Raw genomic sequence first — 26,624 nt, forward strand, 5'->3', positions numbered from 1 at the left:
ATACTTTCAAACACCCAAAAGGTTTCCCTCAATCTGTGTGGTGTTTTTGCAAAATTTATGAACTGTGAAGTGTGAGTTGAATTGAATTATATAATTGTTTGGGTTGGAAAGTACCTTAAAGATCACTGACTTCCAACCCCCTGCCATGGGTGACACCTTCCACTAGACCAGGTTATTCAGGGCCCTATTCAACCCAGTCTTGAGCACTTCCAGGGATGTGGCAGCCACAGCTTCTCTGGGCAACCTGTTCCAGTGCCTTCACCACCCTCACAGTAAAAAAATTCATCCTAATAAACCCATTGTTAAAAGTCTCTCCAGCCTTCTTGTACCCTTTCAGGTACTGGAAGGACACAATTAGGTCTCCAGAGCCTCAGGTCTCAGCTGTTCCTCATAGGAGAGGTGCTCCATCCCTCTGATCATTTTTGTGGCTCTCCTGTGGACTCATTCCAAGAGGTCCATGTCCTTCTTCTGTTGCGAGACCCAAAGCTGGATACAGTACTCCAGGTGGGGTCTCACAAGAGCACAGTAGAGGGGATGAATCGTGTCCCTTGACCTACAGACCACACTTTTGATGCAGCCTAGGATACAGCTGGCTTTCTGGGCTGCAAGTGCACATCATGGATCATGTCCAGCCTCTCATACACCAGCACTTCCAAGTCCTTCTCAGCAGGGCTGCTCTCAATCCATTCTCCTCACAGCCTGTATTTGTCCTTGGGGTTGCCTTAACCCATGTGCAGGACCTTGCACTTGGCCTTGTTGAACTTAATGCGGTTCACATAGACCCACCTCTCAAGTCTCTCAAGGTCCCTCAGGATGACATCCCTTGTTCACACTGCTCAACTTGGTGTTATCAGCAAACTTGCTGAGGGTATACTATGGAAGAATTCTTTTTTCCTGACCAGTGTTGTCAAGTTCTGTAAAGTCGATTTTTCTTTCTTACACTAAACCACTTGTAGGGTTTACAGCTCCTCTTCAAAAGGTGTGACATACTACAGCAAACATCCAGCTGCATCATACCACATCATCAAACAAAATTTGCTCAAAAGCAAATGTGCACAAGTTAAAACCCTTGCATTATGTCTATAGAAATCTTGCCCAGCTGAGAGAGCAGTCATTTCTTGTACACTTGTCAATACTCATGTTCTAATATCCAAAGTAAAAAGTATGGTTGAATGTGCTACAGAAACCAGAGTATCGCTTATGGTGATAACAGATCAGATTTTTTTCCAATAATGTGATTTAGTTTTCTGTAGTCATTCTTGTCATTTCTTGTACACTTGTCAATACTCATGTTCTAATATCCAAAGTAAAAAGTATGGTTGAATGTGCTACAGAAACCAGAGCATCGCTTACAGTGATAACAGATCAGATTTTTTTCCAGTAATGTGATTTAGTTTTCTGTAGTCCATATAGAGATGCTGCCACATTTTGTGTGATAGAATACTGATCTTCAAGTGCTGACTGGCAGAGTTACGCCTTTTGATATACCTCCTCAGTGACACATGAAATGTCTTCTCTTCTTGGCATATTTTTTTATTAGTAAATAATGTCTTGGCTTTTTAATGGATGGTACTCTTAAATTTCAATCATATACCAAGTGCTTAATACTAACTGCAAACTGATATATCCAATTCAAATCAGAGTAATTTTCAGTTCATGACCAGAAAAGTTTAATTCATTGCTGCTTCTTAGTTATATGTAATAAAGTGTTTTTAAAAATCCTTTGGAATTTTGTTTTCATTTTCTCTTCTCACTTCTGCACCTAATATCAAATCTGCTTGCTTGCATTTTAGCTTGTGGCTTGTCTATCAGATACAGCTTCTTCTATTAGGCATTCACTTGGAAATGAACAGGGATTCATTTTTATTTCAAGTCTGTGAGAAGTGCAATAGTTGAGGGCTCTGACTCATGTTCAGAGGCATTTTGAGACTAAATGCTGAAATGGCTCTCAACATAGAGGGTGACAAGAGATGTGTTTTTCCCAAGTGGCAGCAGTTTTCAGATGAATATAGCAACGTTAGCTGCTGGTAAATTTATGGCTGCAGATAGCTTATATGAACTACAGTTGCTTATGAAGCAGTTCACTCTGTTTCTCATCTTTTCTTTGCAAGAAAGCCACCACAGTTGAGCAGCTGCTGTTATGATTTCTGCTCCAGAGGAAAAACAATTTTTTAAGGTTGTAGCAGTGTTAGTTCACTTAGACCACATTTTTAGAGGGGATTGCCCAAAGCAATTGCAAAATAATGTTCCCAATACTGATTGGATAATTATCAATGAAATTTAGTGAACTATTAACTTATGTGGTTACTGAGAACATACTATTCTAATACTATAGAACCATTTCAGCCTAATTCAGATGGGATATCTTTACCAGTGAGCGTTATCATTAACAATTTGGTGGCTCAAGACTTAATCCTCTATTTTTAAATTGCTTTTTGCAAGCCAGACCTTGTAAGCATCCCAACTGGCCTGCTTACATTTCATAGTTACTCTAAATTACTAGTCATTATTCTAGTTGAGTGTAAAATAATCCTTGTCATCCCCTCAACTTCAGATTTCCTTCATCCATTTCATAGTTTGGAAAACTTCACTGTGCAGGTGTGGTCTGGCAGCATTGCCATTGCAGCAATCCTTTGTGGTCATTTTCCCTAGACTGTGGCTAATTCCTAAAGTCTCTGTTGGTGTGTTGATGCTTTAGGAGCTCAAACGATCCTCCATAGATCCTCTGACAATTTCACTGGAGTTTCTTGTTTCCACTGAGCCATATTTTTTCTGTGAGTTCTGATGATTGTGGTTGAGGGTTTGTTAAGTTAAGATCTGCACATTGACAGAAAATCTGGCAGTAAAAGTTTGGTGACTACATGAGTAAATATCAGTAAAATTAACATAAATACACAATATAGTCTTTTGCCAGCCAATTCACAGGCTTGCTGCCTAGTGCCCCAAAATGCTTTTCAGTTCTCCAGAGCTTTGTGAGATGCCAGCCCAGATGAATCTAGGAATGCTTGCAGGCAACTTTTTTTAAGGTCTTGGCTTCTTTTTCCAAAATTAGATTTTCTTTTCCAAAAATCTCAGTGTTGCTGCCAAAAGGCCTCTTACCTTGATACTAAAAGGTTATTCAATAATCTTTTCTTTTCCACTTCCTAGGTGCCATTTTCAGACCATTTTGCAGACCTCTTCCAAATGGCTCTTTGGTATCAAAATTTGCAGCAGAGTTTCCTGTAGATTCCTTTTTAGAATAGTATTATCTACTTATTATGAACTGCATACAAGAAAAGAGGGAGCAGACAGAAAAGGAGTTACATTAGGAGGATTTGTCCCATTTCAAGGTCATTTTTCAGATCTGATGAAACTGCATGAATTGCAGATGAACAATTTCCACTCCACAGAGTACCTGGATGTCAGCAATACAATGCCTAGTGACATGACTTGTGCAGCAAAGATGAAAAGAATATCACCAGAAAACGAACTTGAGAATGGGAAAAGTAATGTTCTTGGGTGTCTGTAAACAAGCTCATTCATTATTTGGCAGGTTAGATCACCAACATGACTCCTACTTTACCATTGCCTACTGAGGTAGAAAAGTGAAAGCTAGCACTGTGATGTGGAATGTGACACCTGCCTGTTGTTTTACAAAATGCCCAACCCACACTACTTATGTAGAGAATGTATAGTAACTTTTGCTCAGCTTCCACCTTCCTCCATTGTAAAGGGTTTTGGTAGAAGGAATATTACCATCCTCTGCTCTTTAATCAGAGTTGTCTTCATAGTTTTAGCTTGGCAGCGGGCAGCACAATTCTTTTAGTGTGCCAAAATCAGTAGATTCACTATTCTATCCCTGTTACTACCTGATTTTGAATGCATCTCATGGCTTTGTTCCTAAAGTAGTCTCCATCACTGTTTTCATCATAGTTTGACTACCAGAATGGAGACTTCATACAGTGAGTCTGAAAATAGCCTCCATATCAGGATCTTGTTTTACTGCTGTATTGTGCACTAAATTTGTGAGTGTAAGGGGGAGCAGATGGCTGAAGTCTGGGAGTAGGAAGCTGAGATAGCATCAGTGCCTGCTATGCCTTGTTCATTTGCCCATGGGAACCAGGATGGCCAAATTCTGAGGGATGCTCTAGCAGAATGTACTATGTAAAATATCCAGCTACTTTCTGCTTACCTGTATGTTCTTGCTGATTTGAAAGCAATAAGCTTATACATTGTTTCTCTTGCTCCTGGTCTCTACTTTCTGTGGTTCCTGTTGCCTGCCCCTCTTCCTTGACAGTTCATCCTCTGAAGTTTCATACATGAGGATAACCCTTTCACAAATCCATCCTTCATTAGGCCCATCAGCTTCCCGTATTTACAAATATGCAAATGGAAACATATATGTTGAACAAAGAAAAATAATCAGGAAAACAATTGCTATTTTGCTGTCAAAAGGCAGTGCAAATAATGCAGGGTACTGAAAAAAACCCTCAGCTTTTTACTGAGACCAGGTAAGTAAAACTATTTTCAGATATGCTGAGCTTTGCAGCATACAACATGGGGTGAAGAAATGAGAGTAGGGAGGGGTAGGGTTTTATCTCACCCAGTGGGGCTGTCTGGCCAGCCAGGTACTGCTGCTTGCACACCTCTTCAGGCACAATTTCAAGACATTACCAGATATAATGCAAGTACCTGGATGGGGCAATGTGAGAAATGAGCCAGAAAGACATAATGCACTGAAGTATGAGGAGGCTGCATTTGATTCAAAGTGAGGAAGATATCCCATCTCTAGCTGTGCCACCATTGCATACTGCTTTCTTGTAGATCACTCAGTTGTCATGACTCTCAACTCCTGCCTCTCCTATATAGACTCCTTGAAGGCTCATATTATTTCTGACAAGGCATCTCATGCTGCTGGTCCAGCTCACTTAGTCTTGCCCTTCCAGTTCTAGGATTGTTCAAATTCAGTTCTCCAAGAATGAATCACTGAGATTCTCTTATCAGTTTCAATGGTTCCTCCAAATATGCCTGCTATCATTTTAGCAACTGCTGTTTGACATTGTCCAAGAGCTGTTTGGCAAGAAAATAGAAGTGTTCGGCATTTCTGCCTCAGCTTGGCAGAAGGAACCCTCCTCTCTGCTATTGTGCAATTGGCATTTCTCTCCTCTCTTGTTTGAATCAGGACTAATGGTAAGCTGAGTCTGGTTTGGGGATTTCAGGATCTCAGATCCATTTTCTAGAACAATGGCTAGCCCTGTGTATGAGGTGTGGGAGACAGATAGGCAAGACTGGTTAATGGTATTGAGAAGCTGCTTTGCTTGTTTCAAGGGTGGCTTGTTCCTAGTGAAGGGTTAGGAGGATGGCTGAGGGAGAGCTGGAAGGAAGGATGCAGCTAACAGTTGATCATTCTTCCTATGACTACCCTCTGACACCATTGTCTAGGTTAGCTTAGTGTTTGGCCAGGACAACCAAAGTATACTTCAAGCCAAGTGTACCTTGATATTGCCGATGTTCCACAGTTCCTGTTGCAGTCCAAACTCCTGAACAGGCTGTAAGGAAACCTGTTCTCCCAGGAAACATTGAAGGGACATAGTTTCATACTTCTGATTTAAAGATAAGTTTTAGCATCCCTAGTGCCTTACCAGAGTCTTAGCTCCCTGGACTGAGGTAAACAAGATAATACAAGGTCTGCATAGTTTAGCTTTTTTGTGTGATGGCCTGGTTTTCTGTCAGTGCCTTGCCTCCCTTTTCAGTATTGCCACTGCTTAGTTGGGTGCTAAACCAAGAGAAAGGACTAAAACATGGGAAAGAAGAGGCAAGATCCACAGCAAGTCAGGACTGTGTGGCATTGCTAGACAAAGGCAGCCTACCTCCTGACTCTCAGAAGTGAAATGGATATGTCTAGGGCCAGCCCCAACCAAGAGTTAGGCTACCTGCATCTTTAAGAGAGAGGTGGCTCTGTGCACCAGTGATGGTTGGACATGCAAGGCTGCCAACTGGCAGTGCATCCAAGACTTGGCAAAGTAACATAGGCTAGACACCCAAAGTTAGGAAAAAACTTTCAGAAAAAAAGCTGTAGCCATGAAAGGAGGCTTGAAAACCCCATGACAACCACAAATAGTAATGAGAACAGCCATATGTGGGTCATATGAGACTACGAGGCACTGGTCAGAGGTACCAACTTGAGAGCACTTGCAACTCCTATCCAACCCTCCTTTCTCACTCTAATTGCAGTACTGCCCTTGTTTCCTGGCTTGGAGGAGGTAAGACAGCCTTGGAAATATTGGAGGACAAGGTTTTCTTCCCTGTATAATCCCCACTGCATTATTGCATGGTATCAGCGTCTCCAAGACAGGATGTGGTCCGTCTTTCTGTACTGGGAGTATGACACTCTCCTTGGCTGACTGAGAAGCCACAATCTGATTTTCCTTTCTAACTTCATTCACACCATCTAAATACCTATTTGGATGGATGCTTTAATTGTTTAGAGGCCCGTGAGTCACGAGCTCCTGAACAGGCTTTAAATTTCAAGAAGAGAAACTACCCTGTAAATGCCCTCGTACTTCGGTGGGGATGGCTGGGGCCAAGCGGCCGAAGTGACCATGTCTATGACGGGGGCGCGGAGCCCTGGCCGCGGGGGCTGTGGCGGATCCCCAGGCACACCTGGCCCCACAGCAGTCCTGTTCCTGCGTCCTCTCCGCGCTGACCTACCGGAGCTTTATTTTATATGGCCGCCGCGTTGTTTGGCACTGTGGCCGCCCGGCACGCCGCACTACCGCGGCCCCCGAGCCCGGCCCTGCCGGAGAGCGCGGCCCGGGACGCGGCTGCCCCTGCCCGCAGCAGGGCTCCGGCTCCCGTGCCGGGCGGAGGGGTGGGAGTGAGGGGGCGGGACCGGGCGGCACCGCCCCGGCCCCGCCGCCGCCGGGAGCCGGCAGATCCGGGTCTCGTGGCGCGGGCTGACGTGTGAGCCGGCCCGAGCCGCGGGGCCGCGCCGCGGGGCCGCCCCTGCCCGCCCGGCCGCCCTGCCCCTGCCCCCGCCCCCGCAGCCCTCCGCGACGGCGGCCGGAGAACGGTGAGCGGGGCCGCCGTGGCGGGGCCAGGGAGGGCGCGGGCTGGCGGCGGCCGAGGGTTTGCGGGGACATCCCCGCCCGACCCCCGACCCTCCGTCCGCCGGGCGCGGCGCGGGCCGGGGAGTGGCGGCGGAGCCCCGGTGGGGGCTGCGGGGTAACTTCAAGCCTGTTGAAGTGCAGAAACGTCCCCGCCGCCGGGCGCTTCGCCCGGTGCCGGGGAAGGTAAACACCGGGAGAGCCGGAGCCTCTCCACTCGGTGTCAGGCAGTTCTCCTTCTTTTCCAAACCAGAGAAACCTTGGCTTGTCTCCTTATCAGCTGGTCTGATTGTGGTTTTTCTGGTTATTGGGGATTTTAATGCGAAGTGGCACTCTTCTGTCGATTTTCTTTTTTTTTTCCTTGAAGGATCTCAGTTTGATACTTTGAGCCAAAGAGGTTTAGGTTTCTCTCTTTAAAGAAGCTGGCAGTGGAGTGCAGACACCAGGATATGTGCTGCCAGACTGCTCCCTGCTTTACGAACAGGGTGCAGCTGAAGTGGGAGAGATGAAACAATGTCATGTGAAAGATAATCTCGGGAAAAGGACGGTATCACTCTGCTGTTAATTTATTAAATATAGGGTTCCTGCCAGGAGCTCTTCATGTATGCTCGAATATGTGGTTCCTAGGTAATCAGTGAAGAAGGGGTATATTGGCCTTGGAGAACACAAGATATGGTTATTTCTCTGCTGCTGCCACTGTGCTGGGTTCCCCAGCTGTCCTGCCCTGCAGCTCGACTGCGCCTTCCATGGCAGTTCTGAGGCCTTGGCTAGCCAGCGTGAATGTGGTGCAAGACCTACATCAAAAACTTTGATTTCCTGACAAACACCTGTTTGCCTAGTCAAGTGTCTTCAGGTTTGCCTTTTAGACTGTAGACTGTGTTTTAATACTGTCTGAACATCCAGATCTATGCAGATAAATAAGTCTTGAAAACCAACTCCAGTTTTTAGAGGCAAGGACATCTAACATTTGGGTCTTAATAGCATTTTACTTAATGTTGTTAGTGTGCCTACTGGGGAAGGTGTGTATCTTTAGCGCGTGTTAATGGGTTATGTATTAGAAGTCTTTAAATGCTTAGCTATTAGTGTGTAATAAAGTGTCCACCTTTACTCATTTATTTTGCATTCCAAAAGCAGACATAAGTTCAAAAAAATCAGAAATGTGGGAGATCAGTTTTACTTTTTTATTTCTTCCTGTATCCTTGATACACAATTCCTGTGACTCAGTGAGATGAAAGAAATCAGTCTTTGATTTTAAAAAGTGACCCTGTCGCTGACAGGGAGGCTTGAAATGGTAGAAGCAGTTTGCAAAATGAAATTAATTGTAATGTTAGCAGTCATTAGTTGGTTCGCTTCTAACCACTGTTCTTTCCCCTGCCACATCTTTGGTTCTTTTTGCCCTTTGTAAAAGACAAGATTTAAAATGTTTGCCTAACTCCTGAATGGTACAGAGTTCTGTATTTTAAGTCATTTAAGATCATTTTGTATAAGGAGCTAAGTAACAGCAAAGTTTTACTGGATGTGTTATTGGTAATTCCACACTGTGTTGTTGCACGTGCTTCTCACACTGGCAGGGACATCCCTGACTCACTCCAGACCATAAGCCCCTGTCTGCTGTAGAACCGAGATGATGGTAGAAACAGTTTTGTAGCTCTGGGTTTGTAGCCTAGTTGGTTATTATTTTGCTGACTATATAAATAAATATAATAGACAAGGTTCAATGAAATTCTTTATAATGTGCACATTGTGATGGTTTTGCAACACCTTACATAAACCATGATCAAGTCCATTGAGTTCCAAACTGCATGGCCCAGTTACATGAGCAATATTCTGCAGTCCATGTTCTTTTATTCTAAGGGAAAAATGAGAATAATACAATTGTTATTAAAGAAGTATTTCAATAATTTTTAAACTATTTTACCTGCTTTCAAAAAGTTGCTATTTAGTTTTGGAGAAAGTTAGTTTCTAACTGGCTTCTGGTTTTGTTATTAACTTCTCATTTCCTACTTTCATATATTTAAACTTCAGAATAAGTGGTGTGTGAATGTTATTTGCATAACAGTTGTGTAATAAAACTATGTTTGTACATTTAGAATTTTCCCTCCTAGATATTATGGGTACTTGACATACATTCTTAAAGACCAAGTTTTGTCTCTGCTGAAGTTTGTCATACTAGAATTTGACCTAACAACATCATGAAACTTCACAGGGCCAGTACAATAGAAGTAGCAAGATCTTCTCTTCTTATAAATGCCTATGAATGGCAAATGTCACGGTGCCCTGACAATATCAAGTATCAAATTCTTGCTGTCTATGTTTTGGACATTTATCAGATTCCTCATCACGACAAATACGAAAATGTTTTGGCAGGTGCATTTATGCATATACAGCTTGTTGTCATCTGGCCATTTTCTGCTTGGGGCACAGCTCAGAGAGCCTGTGAGCCTAGTTTGTATATGTGCTGTTACACACTCTGCATATTTGCATTTACATACCTGATATTACACTTGATTTAAACACGCTTTCTGTCTTAACTTTCTGGGTTAGAGATTCAATTTACGAATGCATACAGATCCATCTAGATGTTAATGAGGCACCTGATTCTGCAAAACGCTAATACTTCTTGGAAAATCCAAGTACTCCCAAACCCTCTGTAAGTATAGTGGAAGCTAAGAAAACTTTCTAAGGCTCTATCACAGAGATGAATCTTGCAGTCCTTGTTCAGGTAAAAAGAAAAAGGAATTATTTTCCCAGAAGAGCTCCTTCAGCTTGTATGCCTTGACTCATCAACAGCTAGCATCCCTAGTTCCCAATGAGCCTCATTTGAAGTAAGACTCCTTAGTTCCTCGTTATGAAGGAATACAGTCAGGGATAGGAGAAGGATCAGTGTGTGTTAGCTGTGTTAGTTTTACTTCTGCTGACAGAACTCTGGTTCTCCTGGCAGTAAGAGAAGAAATATGGTCCTATCCTCTTCCCTATTCCCACCACCTATTCCACACTACTAGCTGAGGCTGGGGCAAGAAAAAGGTCCCTTAGTGATGATCGATAGGGCTTTTCATGAAAGATTTGAAGATGCTTAGGGGAGCAGCCCTTGGCATGATTGAGTGATTGTGCATTTGCACTGTTGTTAATTGAACAGATATGCTTCAGCAGCTTTCGTTTAAGTGTCTAACTGGTATTTTTATAGATAATTGAACAAATAAGTCCCATTTGGGTGGGAACAGATAGAATTACACTTGATAAAAGTTTTCCTCATTAAGATTAGTTCTGATTCTTCTGTTGCTTTCCATGCATTAAAAAGCATGGTTTTCTGGAGCTAAATATAGCTTCATTCTTACTTTATAAAGCTTCTAAACAAATGTCAGATCCAAACCACTGAGCTCTCCTCAGAAAGAAAATATTTTTATCAGAAAAAAACCCAGAAAAGCTGGACAAAAATGTAGCAGCAGCCATTTACATTATATAAGCAGCTGCAATGCTCATTTACTTTATTTGTTGAATCTTTGTCAAATACAGACCTCAAATATTAGAGCTTTGGTCTTTTTTTGTTTATATGTTCACATGTGTATGTTCATATATTCCCCATTAGTTAATCATAAAATCTTTAGTTTTAGCAGGGAAATATTTTTAGACAACTTGATAAAATAATTTATGTTTTTTTCACACATTAAAAAGTTATTTAGGGAAAAAACAGCTGTCCAAATGAAATTACATGAAGGTGTGAAGAAAAGTTTGGGTTAGCTCTTCAAGCAGCTGAACTAAATCAAGTGTGAAAGAGAGCTTCCTGGTCTGAGAAACCTTAGTTTAACAAGAATTCCAGTGCAAGTGATTACAGTGTTGTTAGGGGTTTCTCACCCTGGTATCCAGATGAGACTGATCAGATGTGACCCATAATTAAGAACCCCTATTTGAAAATACTAAGTAAATATTTTATCAGAGAGCTCTGTGAAATGGTGGAAATATTCTTATTACATTATTATATTTCTTATATAAAAGAGACATTTTTGAGCTATGGAGATTGTCAGATGGTTTAGCTTCAAATTAATACGTAGAACAAAAGCATTTAAAGATGAAAGATACATTATTTTCTGTATGAAAACAGTGGAGCAAAAGGTAAGATGTGTGTTGCAAACTAATCCTGATCTTGTGAAACAGAACAGTAGATTTTTGTTGTGCAAATTAATATAATGGATTTAAAAATCTATTGCTAGTAGGTGCAGGGGAGAGTTGTGTAATTTGCATAACACTTTCCTTTTGATAATCTAGTCTGTGAGTCTGCTGAATTAGATGGATGATATTCTCTGGTAAAAACTGGGTCATCTGTTAGCTAAACATATGTAAATAACCAAGTGCAGAAATCCTGTTAATTGCTACGGATTCCCTCTGGTATAAGTACTGATTTAAAAAATTCGAATTGATAAGCTTCAAATTGTTTACTGCAGGTATGTAAAAAAAAAAAAAAAACCAAATGGATTCAACTTCCATTGAAGTTGAAGACAGGCACCAGCTAGCTTCAGATAAAATTTGATCTGGCCTAAAGGGGTTAGGAATAGGGCTGCAAGGGAATAGAGCTTCTTTCATCTGAAAATTGAAAATCCTGCTATCTTTCTCAGCATGCTGCTACCCTGTTAAATCTGCTTGCACAGTGGCAAGTTATTAGAAACATATGTCATCCCTGGAGAAAAAAAATAATGAAAGTATGCTAAAGAATTTTGGTATAATTTTGTGTTCATATGTGATCAGAGTAACATTAAGGAATGGTGTTTTTTTATAGTTTTAAGGATTTAGTAAGGTATTTTTTAATGCAAAAAATTAACGCAATTAATATACTAGTATAAAAAATCTTCATAGCTCATGGTTTAGGGCTACATTTGCTGGGAAAAAGTTTCATTTTTATTTATTTTGGAACTGTATTTTTTTTGTAAAGGAGTGAATAAGAGATTTTTTTCCAGTTTAATTTTGCAAAGAGACAAAATGTCTAAAAAATTGTGAATGATTAACACTTAAAAAAGAATAATTTGAAATAATGAACTACTGCAGGCCACCTGAGCTGCAACCTTTTTCTTTTACAGACTGAGCAAAGTCATGTTTCAATGGCCAAAACCACCACAATAGGTTATATAGTTCCTTATGGGAGCATACTTTTTTAATACTTTTAAAAGTAAATTATTCATTTTGTACTATGAAGCCCAAAAAGTAAGCCCAAAACATCTCCCAGGTGGGGTAATAAACAGCAAAGTCTGGTTCCCTGTTCTGCTTCCATGGCGGGGCTAGTATGAGATCCTCACCTCTGCAGTTTTCCATCTGCAAGGCTGCTCTTTATTCTTGCTTCCTTGCAAAAGCAGGCCTGCCCCCTGGAAGTGCTCCTCTTCCCTGTGCAGCTGCTTGCTCAGAGTCTGGCCTGCCAAAGCAGCACAAGCCTTTGGCCCTGGCTGGCGTGGCACAGCATGGGTGTCCTCGCAGGGCTGGTGCAGAACTGCTTCCAGCAGGGTTTTCAGGATTAGTATGTGTTGCTTTCTGCAGCAGTGCATCACTGATACAGCTGCAGGAGTGCTGAATTTGGGAGATTGGCAGTTGTTTGGGAATGGGAAGAGAAATGTCAGCAAGCAGTGAGGCAGTCTGTGATGCTGGAGAGTGAACTAATATGCCCAGGTTTTCTACTTAGTATTGAGGTGGAAGGACCATGAAAGTCAGTGAGAGTTTTTGCCTTACTGAAGACCAGAGGAGAGGGCTCCCGGTTTGCTCTGTAAACTGGTTGAAATATAATGTGTTAGTAATTTTACAGAGGATAGCTCACCTTTTTGCATTAACATATGTGAAATAAAATTATTAATAGCCATTAATTACTCAGTGCAATAGGAATAATTTTGCTGTCCTAGACCACTGTCAGTCTCCTAAACTAGAAGGAGCTGAAGCTTTTACTTAGCAGAAAGAGGGTATTATTCTTGGACAATGCTCTGTATCACTGACATCTTCTCTTAATTGGTTTTCATATTCTGAGAGCTTTCTTTCAGAAAAATGTCATCATTTTAACAAAAGGATGACCAAAGCTGACAGCTGGAGTTTGGTAATGACATTCTGTATCAAATATCAGTAAATGAATTCTAAAATAGCTGGACTGCTTTTTTGGTCCGTTGCTGTATGTGCATAATTAGCTCCTTTTCAAGTGGTGCCCAGAGGAAATGTCGAGCCACCTGCATGGGAATAAGTAAATAGCTTTTTTTAATCTTGGTAGATCTTATTTAGTTCCCTTAGGGAATTCAGTTTTGGTCACTGACATCAGCCTTATTGCCTTTAAAGCCTGAAATCTTTGTCCTGACATACTGGGGTCTGACCATGAAAGAGAAGGGGGCAAACAGTGCAGTGAGGGGTTTCAGTGTGTGGGTTCTTGTCCTCTGAGAGTTGTACTTGACACTGACAAGACTTAACTTTGCTGAAAGGCATCTGTATAATCTTCTGTATTTCCCTGATATACCATTCTGTGTTGAACTGATGCGCCTCACCGTACCTGTAACCTTGGTTAGCCCAGCCCAAAAACAGTAAGTTTCCTGCCAGATTCTTATTAGATCCTGCCACTCTGAAGGGGTGTGAACTTTTTCACATACTTCAGTTTGAGAAGGGTTGTGATGCTTGCTGTGAAAGGGCTTTGACCATAATTATAAATAGTTGAAGTTTTTATGCTCTGATTCCTGCTTCACTGCTCCAGGTGCTAGCACTATTGTTGGCATATGGGCTCAGAAGAATATTCTGCCCCACACAGAGCACCTCCAAGTGTCCACTTCAGGGTGAAAATATTAGCAACCCAGCGATGCTCAGAATATGGTGGTGGTCACACAGTAGTGGAGTTGTGGTATGAAGACAAGGGATGTATCAGTGCTCTAGTAGTCCTGTAAGACCACCAGGAAAATACCTGAGAGAAACTTTTACCACTTACTTCTCAGCTTCAAGTCTGTCCCTGCTCAAAAACTCCTTCCCTGATTTCAGATGTCACTGTAGTATCCTTCAGTGGCTGGCTCAGCATTTCTTAGTTTCTTTGGCTTTGTCCTAGTTTTGAGGAGTTGTTTTGTATTATGTTTGCATCTCTAAGAAACACCAGATGAATGCCACTGGAAAATGAATTAATTGCTTACTTATGAGGTGATTTGTGGGAGAGTAGTGAAGTTACCCAACTAGTATGCCTTGAGCAGGATGTGGCTGGGTGAACATTTCTCTTGTGGAGCTCCTACTGGGGTCTCTAGCTCCTACTTGAACAGTCTCAGTCAACTTGGTTGAATCCAGCAAGACTCCACCAGTTGCCTTCATCTGTGTGTATGGGTAATCACTGACTTTTCCATGAGGAAGGGAACTGGCTTAGCTCAATCTGCATTGAAGAGTTAGTTCATCTTAGATCTTGTTAATTATCCTGAGAAAAGTTGTAGTGCAAAATAATACTTGCCAACTCATTAGGCTACAGCTGGAAGTACAGGGAGACATGCTGATGCTTTCAAGTACAAACCCTGCTGCTCTCCCCTCACCCCCTGGAATTATAAGGAGAGTGGAGACAGTTGCTTTATACCATGAAAGTGTTGCTATGCCTAGGAGCCCACTTTGGAATCAGCCATCAAAATCATTGCAGCTCTTTTCCCTAGAAAGCCTAAATGGGCGATCTGAACTGGGACAATTAGTTGAAGAAAGCTGTAATTGGAGCCATGCTTTACTGTGGCAGCACTCCTTCTGGCAGGACCCACATTCATATCCTGCTGGTTTGCTTTTGCTGCCCAGTTAGCCTCTTTTTTTTTTTTTTTTTTTGTCCTGAAAATTCAGTTTTATATTCAGTTTTATGCCGAGGAGGAGGCCTGGTAGAAAAAGATCATCAATAGTTCTCTAGAGATCTGTACTATGTAGTTCATGCAGAACTACTAGATCTTGGTGCGCTAAATCTGATGAGAGTCATAGTATTTGTTCCAGTAAAAATAGGGTGCAGCTGTAAGTGTGAAAGAGATGATGAGAGAGAGCTTCTCTTGGGTTATTAATAAAGGGGATTAAAAATCAACATTATAAAAAAGCCAAATATAATGTTGCCATGTTTCAGACTTTAGTTCTATGAGGGAATATTTACTTGAACTATCTAAATTACAGTAATAGAGGAGAAGAGATCCTTGGAATGTTTTAATTAGTACCAATTTGTATACAAGATTCTTCTTTGCAAAAGTTATTTTTAGCCTTGTTTGAACAGAGGAAGTTGCTTTGTAAAGGAAGTTTTCCTAGAAAACGTCAAGCTTATTTTTGCTAGTTTTATAACCCCAACAGTTTAAAACTTTTTTATAAAAAATGAAGACCACCTCCACTGATTATTTATGCCAGGCTCTTGGCTTCTGGATTGATTTTGATTTAATGTGGTGTCTTTGTCTTTAGTGTGGTTCCCTTTAGTTTAGGTTCTGTTCCCTTAGAATCATGCCCCTGTTAACTTCAAACGGAATAGCATTTATTTATTTTAAAGTACTTCTTATTTTTCTCTTTAGTTTTCTTCCTATTCTCATAGATCCTTTTGTGATGTTTCTTCCCTATTCAACTTCTAATGCTTTAGTTTCCTTACACTGTCCTGTAGTTTTGTTTAGTTTGCCTTCCTTTGCTTTTTTAATGGCTCTGCTACCATTTTTGCCTTGTTCCTCCATTATACTGCTCTGATGATAGGAAATGTGTTGCATTTCTGGTAGTAGCAATTGAACTAGAAATTTTACAAAGATATGTGCTGGTAAAATCAGCCAGTCCTATGTACACATACATCTGTTTGGCTTTTTAAAGAGAAAACCCCAAAATCTGTGCATATTATTTTCCCCCCTCTATGCTACAGTCCAGTCTGAAGAAAAGCATGATGCAGAAATCAGTGGATAAAATTCCCTGCCCTTACTCAGGAAATTTAGCTATACAACTGAAATAATGGGAAATCAAATAATAGGCTAGTGATTTGGAAGTAGGTTTTTCATCAGAAGAGTAACAAAACACTCAGGATTCTGTGGGAGGGTGGGATGTACATGAAGTACAAATACTACAAAAGATGGAAATCAACAGGAAAATGCATTATATAACAAATACAAAAAATTCTAAGTTTGGGATTCATTGTTTTGGAGTATTTTTGCTTCACTTGGTTGGTTGGTCACTAGTAAACAGTGTTGCCCTACTGCATATACCTTTATCTGTTATTTTACTGTACAACTAACAGATGTTGAATTGGACTCTGTATGACTAGGCAGGGCTCAGTGGGTCCAAGAAGAGGCAGGATTAGACATGGATTTTGGAGTAACCAACTGTACCCAGAGGCATTTTGAAATGCCCAGTAACGAGTCAGCTGGGATCCCAGTTACCCCTTGGGTGTTCACAATACATAGGGGGACAGAATGGCCAAGGAGGAGAAGAGATTCCTATAAAAGCAGTGATCAGGAGTTTTAGGAGGAGCTTATCACACCAGTCTGTTCCTGCTTGAAGCAAATTTTCACTCCCTGGGTACTATGGTCACACAGTCCCACTGCCTGGTAGTTTCTCTGGGACAGGACTTGATGTGCAGGATTGCAAGGGTGTTATGTTATGCTATATGAGGCCAATGTACAGGATGTTTTAGATTCTATAAGAAAATATTTGGAGGTCATTTGGAGATGGAAAAGATTATACAAAAGAACTAAACTTGGAGCATGCTGTAAATAGAAGAATTTCAAAAAGAGTCAGGTATTGTGAGAAGACATGGATACTAGTATGGCTTAGATGCAGGTGAAAAGACAAGGCAACACATAATTTTTAAGGAAACCTGTATACTTTAGTAGATAATAGATGAGTACAAGAGAGAGGGTTTCTGCCTCTGACAGTAAGATAAAAATGAGTATTTTATCTTTGGGGCAGTGAATCCTTTATAATTTTTCAGGATGCCTGCAAGAGGCAGAGCAAATAATTTGATTTTTTTATCTAATTTTATTTTAAGTTTGATACATATTTTCATTTGTTCTGCCACACTACTCCCAATACTCTTAGAGGTATTTGACAACTGTGTTCCAAGTTATTGCACTTGGCTGAAAAAACAGTAGCAAGGATCTTGGGATTTTGTTTCTCTTTAAAGTAATGTGGCAAGATTCTGTTACTTGCCTGTTGTGCTATGAGATATTTTTGCTCCCAAGAATTTCTTACCTTTAGTCTTCAGGAAAATAGCAACACAGTGAAAATAGTTCTTAGTAGGGGAATCTTCAGCCATTGTATTTATGATGTTTGTGATAGTCTACATTTTAAGTGCCTGGATCCAGGAAAGAAAAGAGTTGATGAGCTTAATGTTTTGATGCTAAAGATGCCTGGTTTAGTCCATGATATATCTGTAGTAACTCTGATTTATGTATCATATAAAGTGTTTCTTCAAATACTGGAGTGATAATACTTTTACAGTCTTTTACACCAAGGAGTAGAGATGGACAACGTGTACACTTTGACCATCTTGCTAATCAGCATCGTATTAGAATCACATTGGAGAGCATCTAGTGCTTGGAAAATGCACAAAAATTCTTGTTTGCCTTCATGCTAGAAAGGAATCTAGTTTTGTAATTATTACAGTGGAGTAAGGCAGAGTATAATTTCTGTCTCCCAGAGCTCACCAGCTGCATATGCTATTTACTCAGGAGCAGAGTTGCAGAATTGGGAAATAATGTATAGTCATTGCAATAATTCAAAATACAGAACAGTCTCTAGGGAGAGCAGCCCCCCCCGCCCCAGCCAGACTGTAGCCATAAAGATTGTGGGTTTGATAGCAGGATGTATAAAATATAACATACTGCTGTAGGGCTGGGAGTGGGGAAGATAATAAAAGAAACAATTTACAATAGTTACTATAACATTTCAAATAGATATTCAAGTGAAAAAGTAGTGAGAAGCTTTTATTTCTGACTTAAATCATCAGAGACCATCCTCCACTTTACTCCTGAATTATAGTAATTCAAACTCCAACCACAGTATTTTAATTTCAGCAGTTCTATTTATGATTACCTCTGTGTGCCTCTTTGCAATGGAATGGTCATATTGACTCTCTGATGGTACATCATATTTGTTCTTGTTTACTAATTCTCTCCTTTATCGTGCTCTCTATCAGTTTGTTAGTCTGGAGGCCATAATAGATATCTTCTCAGCTGTTATCATAGAGAGCTTTGGCATATTTCCTGACCATGTCTTCCAGCTGTTCGTAAATGCTGGGATTTAAATACTGTGCTAGCAGTAATATGGCCGACCCAAAATATGGTAATTTTGAGTTGTGTAAAAGACATTGCCAGTCAAGAGGACTTGCAGGTATTTGACATCATAGCCTTACCAATTGATGTGGTCCTACCAGCTGATATAAACCAACTCTGTCAACTCCAAGGAAAACAAGGTGATGATAAACAGAAAAACATACTGGAAAAAATAGGTAAAGAAAGCTACAGGCATTTTATTTCTTCCTCCAAGTCGGGAGGAAAAGAATAGAGCACATACTCCCATTTTCTGTGATAGATTGTGTGTAGAATGACTGTATTTGCAAAAGGCGGAGAGCTTGTGTGACTCACAACAAAGAGGTCAGAGCTGAGCAGAGCAAGTTAGCTGCTGACGTGAGATCAGACAATTGCAAGTACCGGGAGGCAGGCAGGAAGCATGCTGCAGTTCTGGAACAGGATTTTGATACAAACAGGCTGCCTAAGGAGCCAAGAAATCCTGCTTTGCGGTATATAAAAATACTAGTCTCTTATTCTTAGACAGGGTCACAAAATGCTGATAAAGCTTAAGATCTGATTACAGAGCTTGGTACTTTATGCATTTGAGGTGTGTTACAAATAACAGTTAATTCAAGGATATTTTAAAGAGAAATAAAGACATGGCAGTCCTTATATATAAGACATACAAGTCATCTTATAGTATAGAGTGTTTCTCTTTTCTTTGTAATTGGGCAGACATGTGTCAAATCTGTTTCCTTCAGTTCCATCAAAAAATAAATGCATAAAGGGGAATTATTTATCTGGATTTTAAGCATATTAAAATAACCCAATTTTAGCATCTTTTTTTAGGGGAAAACCTAGTGCTGTTCCCAAAATACAATATTTGGTTCTTTGCCAATGAAGGAGTTTGTAATAGGCTTGGAGGGAAGAAAGGATGATTCGTTTCAGCATCATGTGAAGGTGGGAAAGCTTTAAGAGATCTTTTGTTCAAAGCTTGGATGGCAGTTTACTTGGTGATATGTCTTGTGCTTTCTTAACTCATTGAGGTAATTTGTCACGTACAGGTGCCTTGGGGTAAATTCCTTTTAGTTCCCCTCCACTTAGATTTATGATGTTGTATGACATTAATTTTTCCCATTTATTGTCTAATTTTTTTCACTTGTATGCTCTGTAGAGAATGTTAGCCTTGTTTTATCAGTGGTGACTCTTAGTGTTTGGTTTCTGTTTGGTCCTCTATAATATAAACACTTGTCTGTTAATTGCTAACAATTGCCATTGTTATGGCCCCTAAATTATTTCAAGTTACAATTAAATACTTTTTTGCAACTTCACTTGTTCAAATACCTTCTTGTGGATGTCAGCATTATATCCAGAGAAGCTATTTTGCACTGTTTAGTAATCAGCACTTTTTTTTCTATTCCTTATCCTAAGATAGTTTTAGAAAGGCTCCTCTGCTTGGTATGTTATTCAGGGAGACTGTGTAGTTAAAAAAATTTCTTCTATTGCTGTCATGTGGTTCATGTGGTTCTGAAATAATTTCATGAAAGTTAGAGTAGTAGCCTTACAATAATTCTTAAAAAGAATTATTAGATCATCTTCTCTGATCTCCTATGTATTGAAGGACGTTATATCTGAACTTGGGTGCTTCTGTACTTACTGAGTAACCTGTATTTTACTGAAGCATATTTGAATGCAGTGAGTGGTGGGAAATCCACTGCTTCTTGGGCAGTTTGTTGCACCCATCAGGTAATGGTAAAAATGTATACCTTGCTTTTCTTTTCAATCTGGTTAATTACAGCTTCCAATTACTGGTTCTTGATTACCTCTTCATTGAAAAATTCAATACTTGGGCCTGGTTTTCTTTTCAAAGGTACTTATATGCTACATAATCAAGTCATCTCTCAGTCATCTTCTTACTACATAGCCAGATTATGCTTTCTTAGTATCTAGGCAAAAAGAATTTCCTCCATCACTTCAACTTTTGTTTTCCTTTTTCAATTTTCTTTTTACAAAGTGGAGACCCTAACAGGTTAAGGACATTGATGTTCAAACTCCGTAATTAAGACAGATATCTCTCAGTTTCTTTTACTCTCTGTCTCTCTCCACCATGGTAAAGATTTATTCAGAGGAACAGTAGGCATTAACAAAGGAAGGGCTTCTGAAATGCATTTGCTTTTTTCTCCCCACAAGAGGGTAGAACTGTAGCAGTGTTATATTCTTCTTCTGTTGAATGAAGATGTTTTACAGACATATAGGTTATTCCTTTTTTTTCTAGTGACACTGAAACATTAAAATGCTCATGTGTGATCGAGGCTGTAAGTTTTATAGGCAGTGACTGCAGAACACGTCTGTTGATTCGGCACACCCTTATCAAATGGCTGGTACATTCATAAAGTACTTGTTTTAGGAATTGAGAGGTGGTATCTGCTCTGTGCTGCTGTGTTTGTCTGTTTGCAAGCTTGCCAGTTGTGTCACATCAGAGCCTGAGTGCATGCAACACTTACACATTCTGAATACAGCTTTATGGATGGCAAGTGAAAAATATTTCTTAAGTATGATTTTGCAGAACTACCTAATATATCCTGAGAGTCCTCATTTGAGAGAAATCAATCCCAGATTTGACCACAAGGGTAGAAATGCCTTGAAGTCTGCTGCACAGTTTGACCCTCAATTAAATAACTGAAAAGTTATTGGTAAATAGTAAACATACATTAGAACAGCCTGACATGTCTGGTGTAAGTGGTTTTAGCAGATGAATAATCTAGGATCGATTCTCTACCATGTCCATTACTGCTTCTTTGAACGTTCTGTATTGCTAAGTGATTAACCTACTTCTTTGATCTAAAATTAGTGTGCATAGTTCCATTTTTAAAGTGTTTCCAAGTACATTCACTTTTGTACCCCTGCTGCTTGCTTTCATTATACAACAAAGATGATTGTTTCCTTTAGCAAAAAACTTACTGAGTTTTAAATTATTTTCCTGTACATTGATCTGGAGGGAGAATGCCAGCAGTTTATTAGGGTTTAGGAGTACAAGTTCCCCTGACCTTTCAATTTGTATATGTACACTTAAGAGTCCCACTGTGCAGATGAGAGACAAGAATTTAATCTTTGTGCTTCATGTTTGTTAAGATGTATTTCATTTTGGTATATGAGAAAACCCAGGGGAGACACACAGACTTGCAAAAAAAAAAAATCTGTGTGAGACAGTGTTTTCAGCAACATCAAAATGTAACTGCACATACCAGACTTCTTCATTCATACTGCCAAAGGAATAATAGGATTACCCTGCTTTGTTTTGCTTTTTCACCCTGGCATTAAATGAACTGAAACTTGATGTGTAAGTCTCTGGAAAATAAGGTCAGTTGAAAAAGAGTTCATTGTCCTTTTATTCTTTTACTTCTTAGGTGTTCACAGAAAAGTTCAGGTTTATCTAGAGAGCCATGGCAGAAGGTGGATTTGATCCCTGTGAATGCATTTGCTCACATGAACATGCAATGAGAAGACTGATTAATCTGGTAAGGATAACATGAGGGTATTTGGAAGGGTGGTTATTCAGACATTACTTCAGCTCTTACAGATTTGCAATTACTGGTGCTTTTGATTCTGCTTATTCAGTAGCATGTAGAGTAAGAATCTGTGTATCCAACTTTCTGATGAGCTTTTGAAGAGTCAATACAAATTATAGCTTTCTTTATTTCCCAGGGCTGCATTTTGACAGCATTGACACTGTTTCTGTTAAAATGTTTCTTTTATATGCCTTTTTTCAGTCTGCATAAAACCAAAGAAGCTACCCAGCAAAGTCTTTGTGATCAAGGTAGTTCCACACATATGAAGTTGAACATACTCATATGGCAAGATAATTTTGTCTAAATTTTTAAAACTACTCTCTAAAAACTTCTGAAGTTGATAATCCAGTGATTTTGAGTTTTGAGTTCTGTTTCCTGCTATGTCATTGATAGGTTGAACAACTTCAAGCAAGTTATGTACATTGCTCTAACTGTAAAATGTTGTTTCTGTATTGAACTTAGTTCAATGTCTATTGAAAAATAAGCTACAAAGTGCTTATTTTTTTTCCTAAGTATATGTATTTTAAAATAACATTAACAATTATGAACTGTGAGCAATTGGGTGAATTTGATTACAACTCTAATTTGGTTAAATCCTTTTTAATATTACCATATACATCAACTTCATTTGATGTACTTCCCCTTACTGATTTTCCTATATTTGTTTTTATCACATTTTCTTTCTTAGGGCCTAAATTAATGTCATTTTAAGTTATTGAGTACATCAACTGTTCAAGGCAGTTATGTATGAAGAAGATTCTCTCTAGGATCAGGCCCTTCTTCAAGAGGTTTCTTAACAGTATTTTGGAAAGGTGCTGCTGACACATAGGTGCAGAAAATTGAGGCTTCTGTGGAGAATAGTTGTACTTTCTGTGGAGCCTTTATATCAGGCCTAGCCATCCTAGCTCATGCTTCCCAGCTAGAGGCACAACTTCAAAATCTTCTATGTTCTTTCCCAAGAAGGATTTTCTTTTTGTTCTCAATATGATGGTTGTGCCATATCCCACAGTTTTGTTGATTCTGAACCTTGATGCTTCTGAACACATGCTAAAGTCATGAGAAAGGAACCCCCAGAACCAAGTTCAGAAGCTGGGAGGAAGAAAGGAGGATGCATGTTTCCTCAGGCTTGTCAGATGCAAATCTAAACTGGCACGGTTCAGAATTTTCACCCCCATTCAGCATTTTTTAATCTCTTTGGTATTTTGCTAGAAGATACCAACAGGCAATGGCACTGGTCAGCCAATTCTCTTTGTTGTGGCTGGAGGATTCTAGTTATGAACAATGTGAGTTGTGTCCAAAGTTAGAAGAAATGCCACGAATGTCCATGAGGTTTTGTTCCTGGGCTGCTCCAGGCAGTGTGAGGTGGGTAAAAATGAATCATTGAGGAACAGTAGTTCCTGTGTAATGGATGTGATGCTCTTGGGCAGTCACCAAGAGCAGTCTTAACAGTGTTCTTGTGTAGTTGCAAGAATGGAGTTTATTGCTCAGTATCCACCTTCCAAAAAGATCATACCAATTAGCACTTGAAACTAGTGCAGAGTAAAGGGAAATTCCAGATTTCATCTCTCTAAAAAGCAAAGCAGATGCTCCTAAATATTTATAAGACCAAATCACTAGCTAGGATAATTTAGCAGATTCTAGAAAAGAAAAGTCTCAGAAGTCTCAGTCAGCAGCCAGACTATCCTCAAGTAACCTGTTGTATGATCTCAGCAGGAGACTTGCTAAGCCATTTTTGCATCTGTAACTTTTATGCTTCAGTAAGAGTTTGCCTTCTAAGCTGCTGTTTTGTCACTTAGTCTTACACAACATGAGCAAACAGAAGTTTTACTATTTGTGCTAAAAAGAACATGTGGACATTGGTTTTCAAAATTGCTGAACCCCACAAGTCCCAATGGAGACTGGGTGCACACTACCTCTAAAAGTTGGATCCTCGAAACCCTAACTTCAAAATCATTTTGATAAACAAAGCTAAGTGATCTGTTCAGATTCAGGGTGAGAAAAAGATATCCAAACATGCTATCTACCCAGAATGGTTTCCTATATGTATTTAATTGTTGATTCTTTTTAATATAGATAGGTATAAAACACAGCAGAGTACATTTGAATGGTGTTAAAGCTGGCAGTACTCAATAGGATTTTGGAGGAAATTCTATAACGAGGTGTTTGCAATTGTCTCCAGACTGAGCATTGTAAATACAAAAGTTCAGAGATGAGATTTAACAGAACAAATTTTAACAGAATTATAATGTAATTATAGGAGATGCCCAAGTGTGAAAATGTTACTTTTAGTGTCTTTCAATACAGTAATGACATTGTGCAAAATCCCTGTGACTGATTGTAGATTTTTTTAAACTTGCAATTGACTTAAACAAATTAGTCTGTAAAAATTAGTTTATACCTATCTAGACCAACACTGATAAGAATTCCAACACTGATAAGAATTAAGGCTTCTGCTAATAAAGAAGTTATGATATAGTCATTTGTGACAATTATGTGTAGAGTTAGCATATTCAAATTCACAGGATTTCTGTTAGAATTAACTATATAGGAGATTGGAATAACACTGCTATTCCAAAATCAGAAGGTCAAGAAGTCTGCCTCTAGAACCTGAAGTTCTTGTTTTAATTTCCAATAATTTTAACTTCTAGTTTAATTGGTATATTTACTTTGACATTCTTATGAAGTGTATGTGGCATTCAAAGTTTAATTTGTGGTTGAATACATTACTTTGGGGGTTTTATATGGCATATAGTTTAAATCGCTATTTGAAATGCAGACTTCAGTTCATCTCATAGTACAATTAATGCTTATACAATGAAAAAAAAAGCTATTGTCGTTTAAACTCTTCTTACTCTCTGTTGTTAGCAACACCACAGAAAATTACAAACAAGAAAGCTGTTAAAAAATCCACTTCTTACTTAGTTATGTGGCTTTGTTATTTATCTGTCTTTCATTTTCCTTGACTAAGCAGGGCTTTGTTTTGTTGGGTTTTTTCCTTCTTAATTCATAATACCATGAAGATTTTACAGTCAGTGAACTGTCTATCTCTAATATGCACAATATTTTACAAGATATTTTGCTGCTTATTAGGTTAACTCAGAGAAATTGTTAATACACGGAGTTCTTACAATGTATATGTACGTGCTTAAGTGGCATTGAATTATTTTATGCTGAATGTTCTATCATTTTTCTGAAGTGAATTTTTCAGGGTTCTCCTTGGTGTCAAAATATGAACATTTCACACGTGTAAATTTCTGTAGTATGGCCACTGTAAATAATAAGCAGATATTATGATCTCCAAATATTCCTAGGAAACACCAGAAATCTAAAATTTTTGGCTATGACTTCATAAATATAATTTCTAGTATGTAATATCCATGGCACCATCTGTTATGATTTGGTGGTGTTGTGTGATAACAATTTGGCTATTGTATGTTGGATTCACTATTTACTCTATGGATATAGCAGTTAATTGGGAACTTCCATAAGAGGAAGTAAGCATAGAAGAAAAATATCACAAGATTTTCCATCCTCTGCAGATGCACAAGAATTGTCAAAAGACAATGACAGGTTTGTTAGCTTGCATGACTTTATCTCCAATTCAGTCTCCTCCGTGTGCAAAACTTATTTTGACAAGTAGAGCCAAAGTTCAAGAATGAGGAACAGCAAATGACAGCAAGTTCTTTTATTGGGGCGAAACTGTAAGACAAGGGGATGGTTGTTTGAAAGAATCACAGTGAAGGATTCTGTGTACCCAGAGGAAATGGTTCCTGTCTTAGTTTTGGCAAAAAACAGCAAATCCCTAGGTGAGAATGATGTTGTATTTAAACCTTTTTATTTCCCCTTTTTTCACTTACTTTGTAATACAAAAATCTGATTCCCTTATGTTACCCCTCTGGATATCAATGCTCTCTGAGTAGGAGTGGCTGATCTTGGCCCAAGGGTCAGTTCAAGTTTGAAAACTAGACTGAAAACACAGTTTATGTGGTGGTGAGGAATAATCATACATAGAGCATCTTCCATGATAAGTGAAACCTGCTTATGACTGCTTAGAGTGGCCAGAAATGTCCAAGCCAGTAACACACATGACTTTGTGTCAAGTAAACATCCTTTTTCTGTCTCCTTCTGGTACAGTATTATTTGATTTACAAAAACTGACTTCAGAATTTTCTCATACTAGTTTTTACAAAAATGAATGGTATATTTTTTCACCCAAAATATTCCTAATTCTATAATGTAAAAGGAGCCATTTTGATAAACTGCCAACAGTTCTACTTACAAACCACTGTGGGAATTACAACCTTGTGTTTTGTCCTTCAGTAGCTAATTGCAAAGTAATGGTCCATGCTTAGTTACGTTGCTATATCAAAACTTCAGGGGATACAGAGCAAATAATTTATTTTAATCTCTCTTGGGATATGATTTGTCACTAGATTTTTATAGCAAAAGTTGCAAATGCTCAAACTATTTGAATATAATTGGTTCAAAAACTCTTTTGTCAATCAAGTTTCTGCATAATTCTCTTGACCAGGTCATTTTAGAGTCTTACGGTTTCAAACTGGCATAGTCTGAGATAGTATCCAGCCACAAGTCTTGGCTGAAGGTGACTTTGTGTAAACAGCACAAAATAAACACAGATTACTAAAATAGATGTGTGCTGCAAATAGTTGGAAATCTCTCAAGATGTTAGCACAGCTAAGCCCAACTTAAATAGTCAGTAAAAGTGGCTTTCGCTACTGATGGAGGCTTTTAGTGAAAGCACACCAGAGCTATACCAA

The 26,624-nt window shown here is 39.3% G+C and overlaps 1 protein-coding gene across 5 annotated transcripts in view; it reads left to right on the forward strand.

Annotated features, from left to right (window-relative positions):
- The window catches only part of SMIM14 (small integral membrane protein 14), a 54,910-nt gene that overhangs the window by 9,572 nt on the left and 18,714 nt on the right, over window positions 1-26,624 (forward strand). For 4 of the 5 annotated variants that reach the window (XM_053940044.1, XM_053940043.1, XM_053940042.1 and 1 more), the window contains one exon: window positions 21,685-21,795. In XM_053940044.1, the coding sequence (XP_053796019.1) occupies window positions 21,721-21,795 (75 nt within the window). In that variant the 5' untranslated portion in view covers window positions 21,685-21,720. Of the gene's footprint in view, window positions 1-6,969; window positions 7,052-21,684; window positions 21,796-26,624 lie in introns of those variants that run through there. The other variant, XM_053940045.1, reaches the window with a different exon arrangement.

Source organism: Vidua chalybeata, chromosome 4 (assembly GCF_026979565.1).
Source record: "Vidua chalybeata isolate OUT-0048 chromosome 4, bVidCha1 merged haplotype, whole genome shotgun sequence".
In the NCBI taxonomy this organism is placed as follows: Eukaryota; Metazoa; Chordata; class Aves; order Passeriformes; family Viduidae; genus Vidua; species Vidua chalybeata.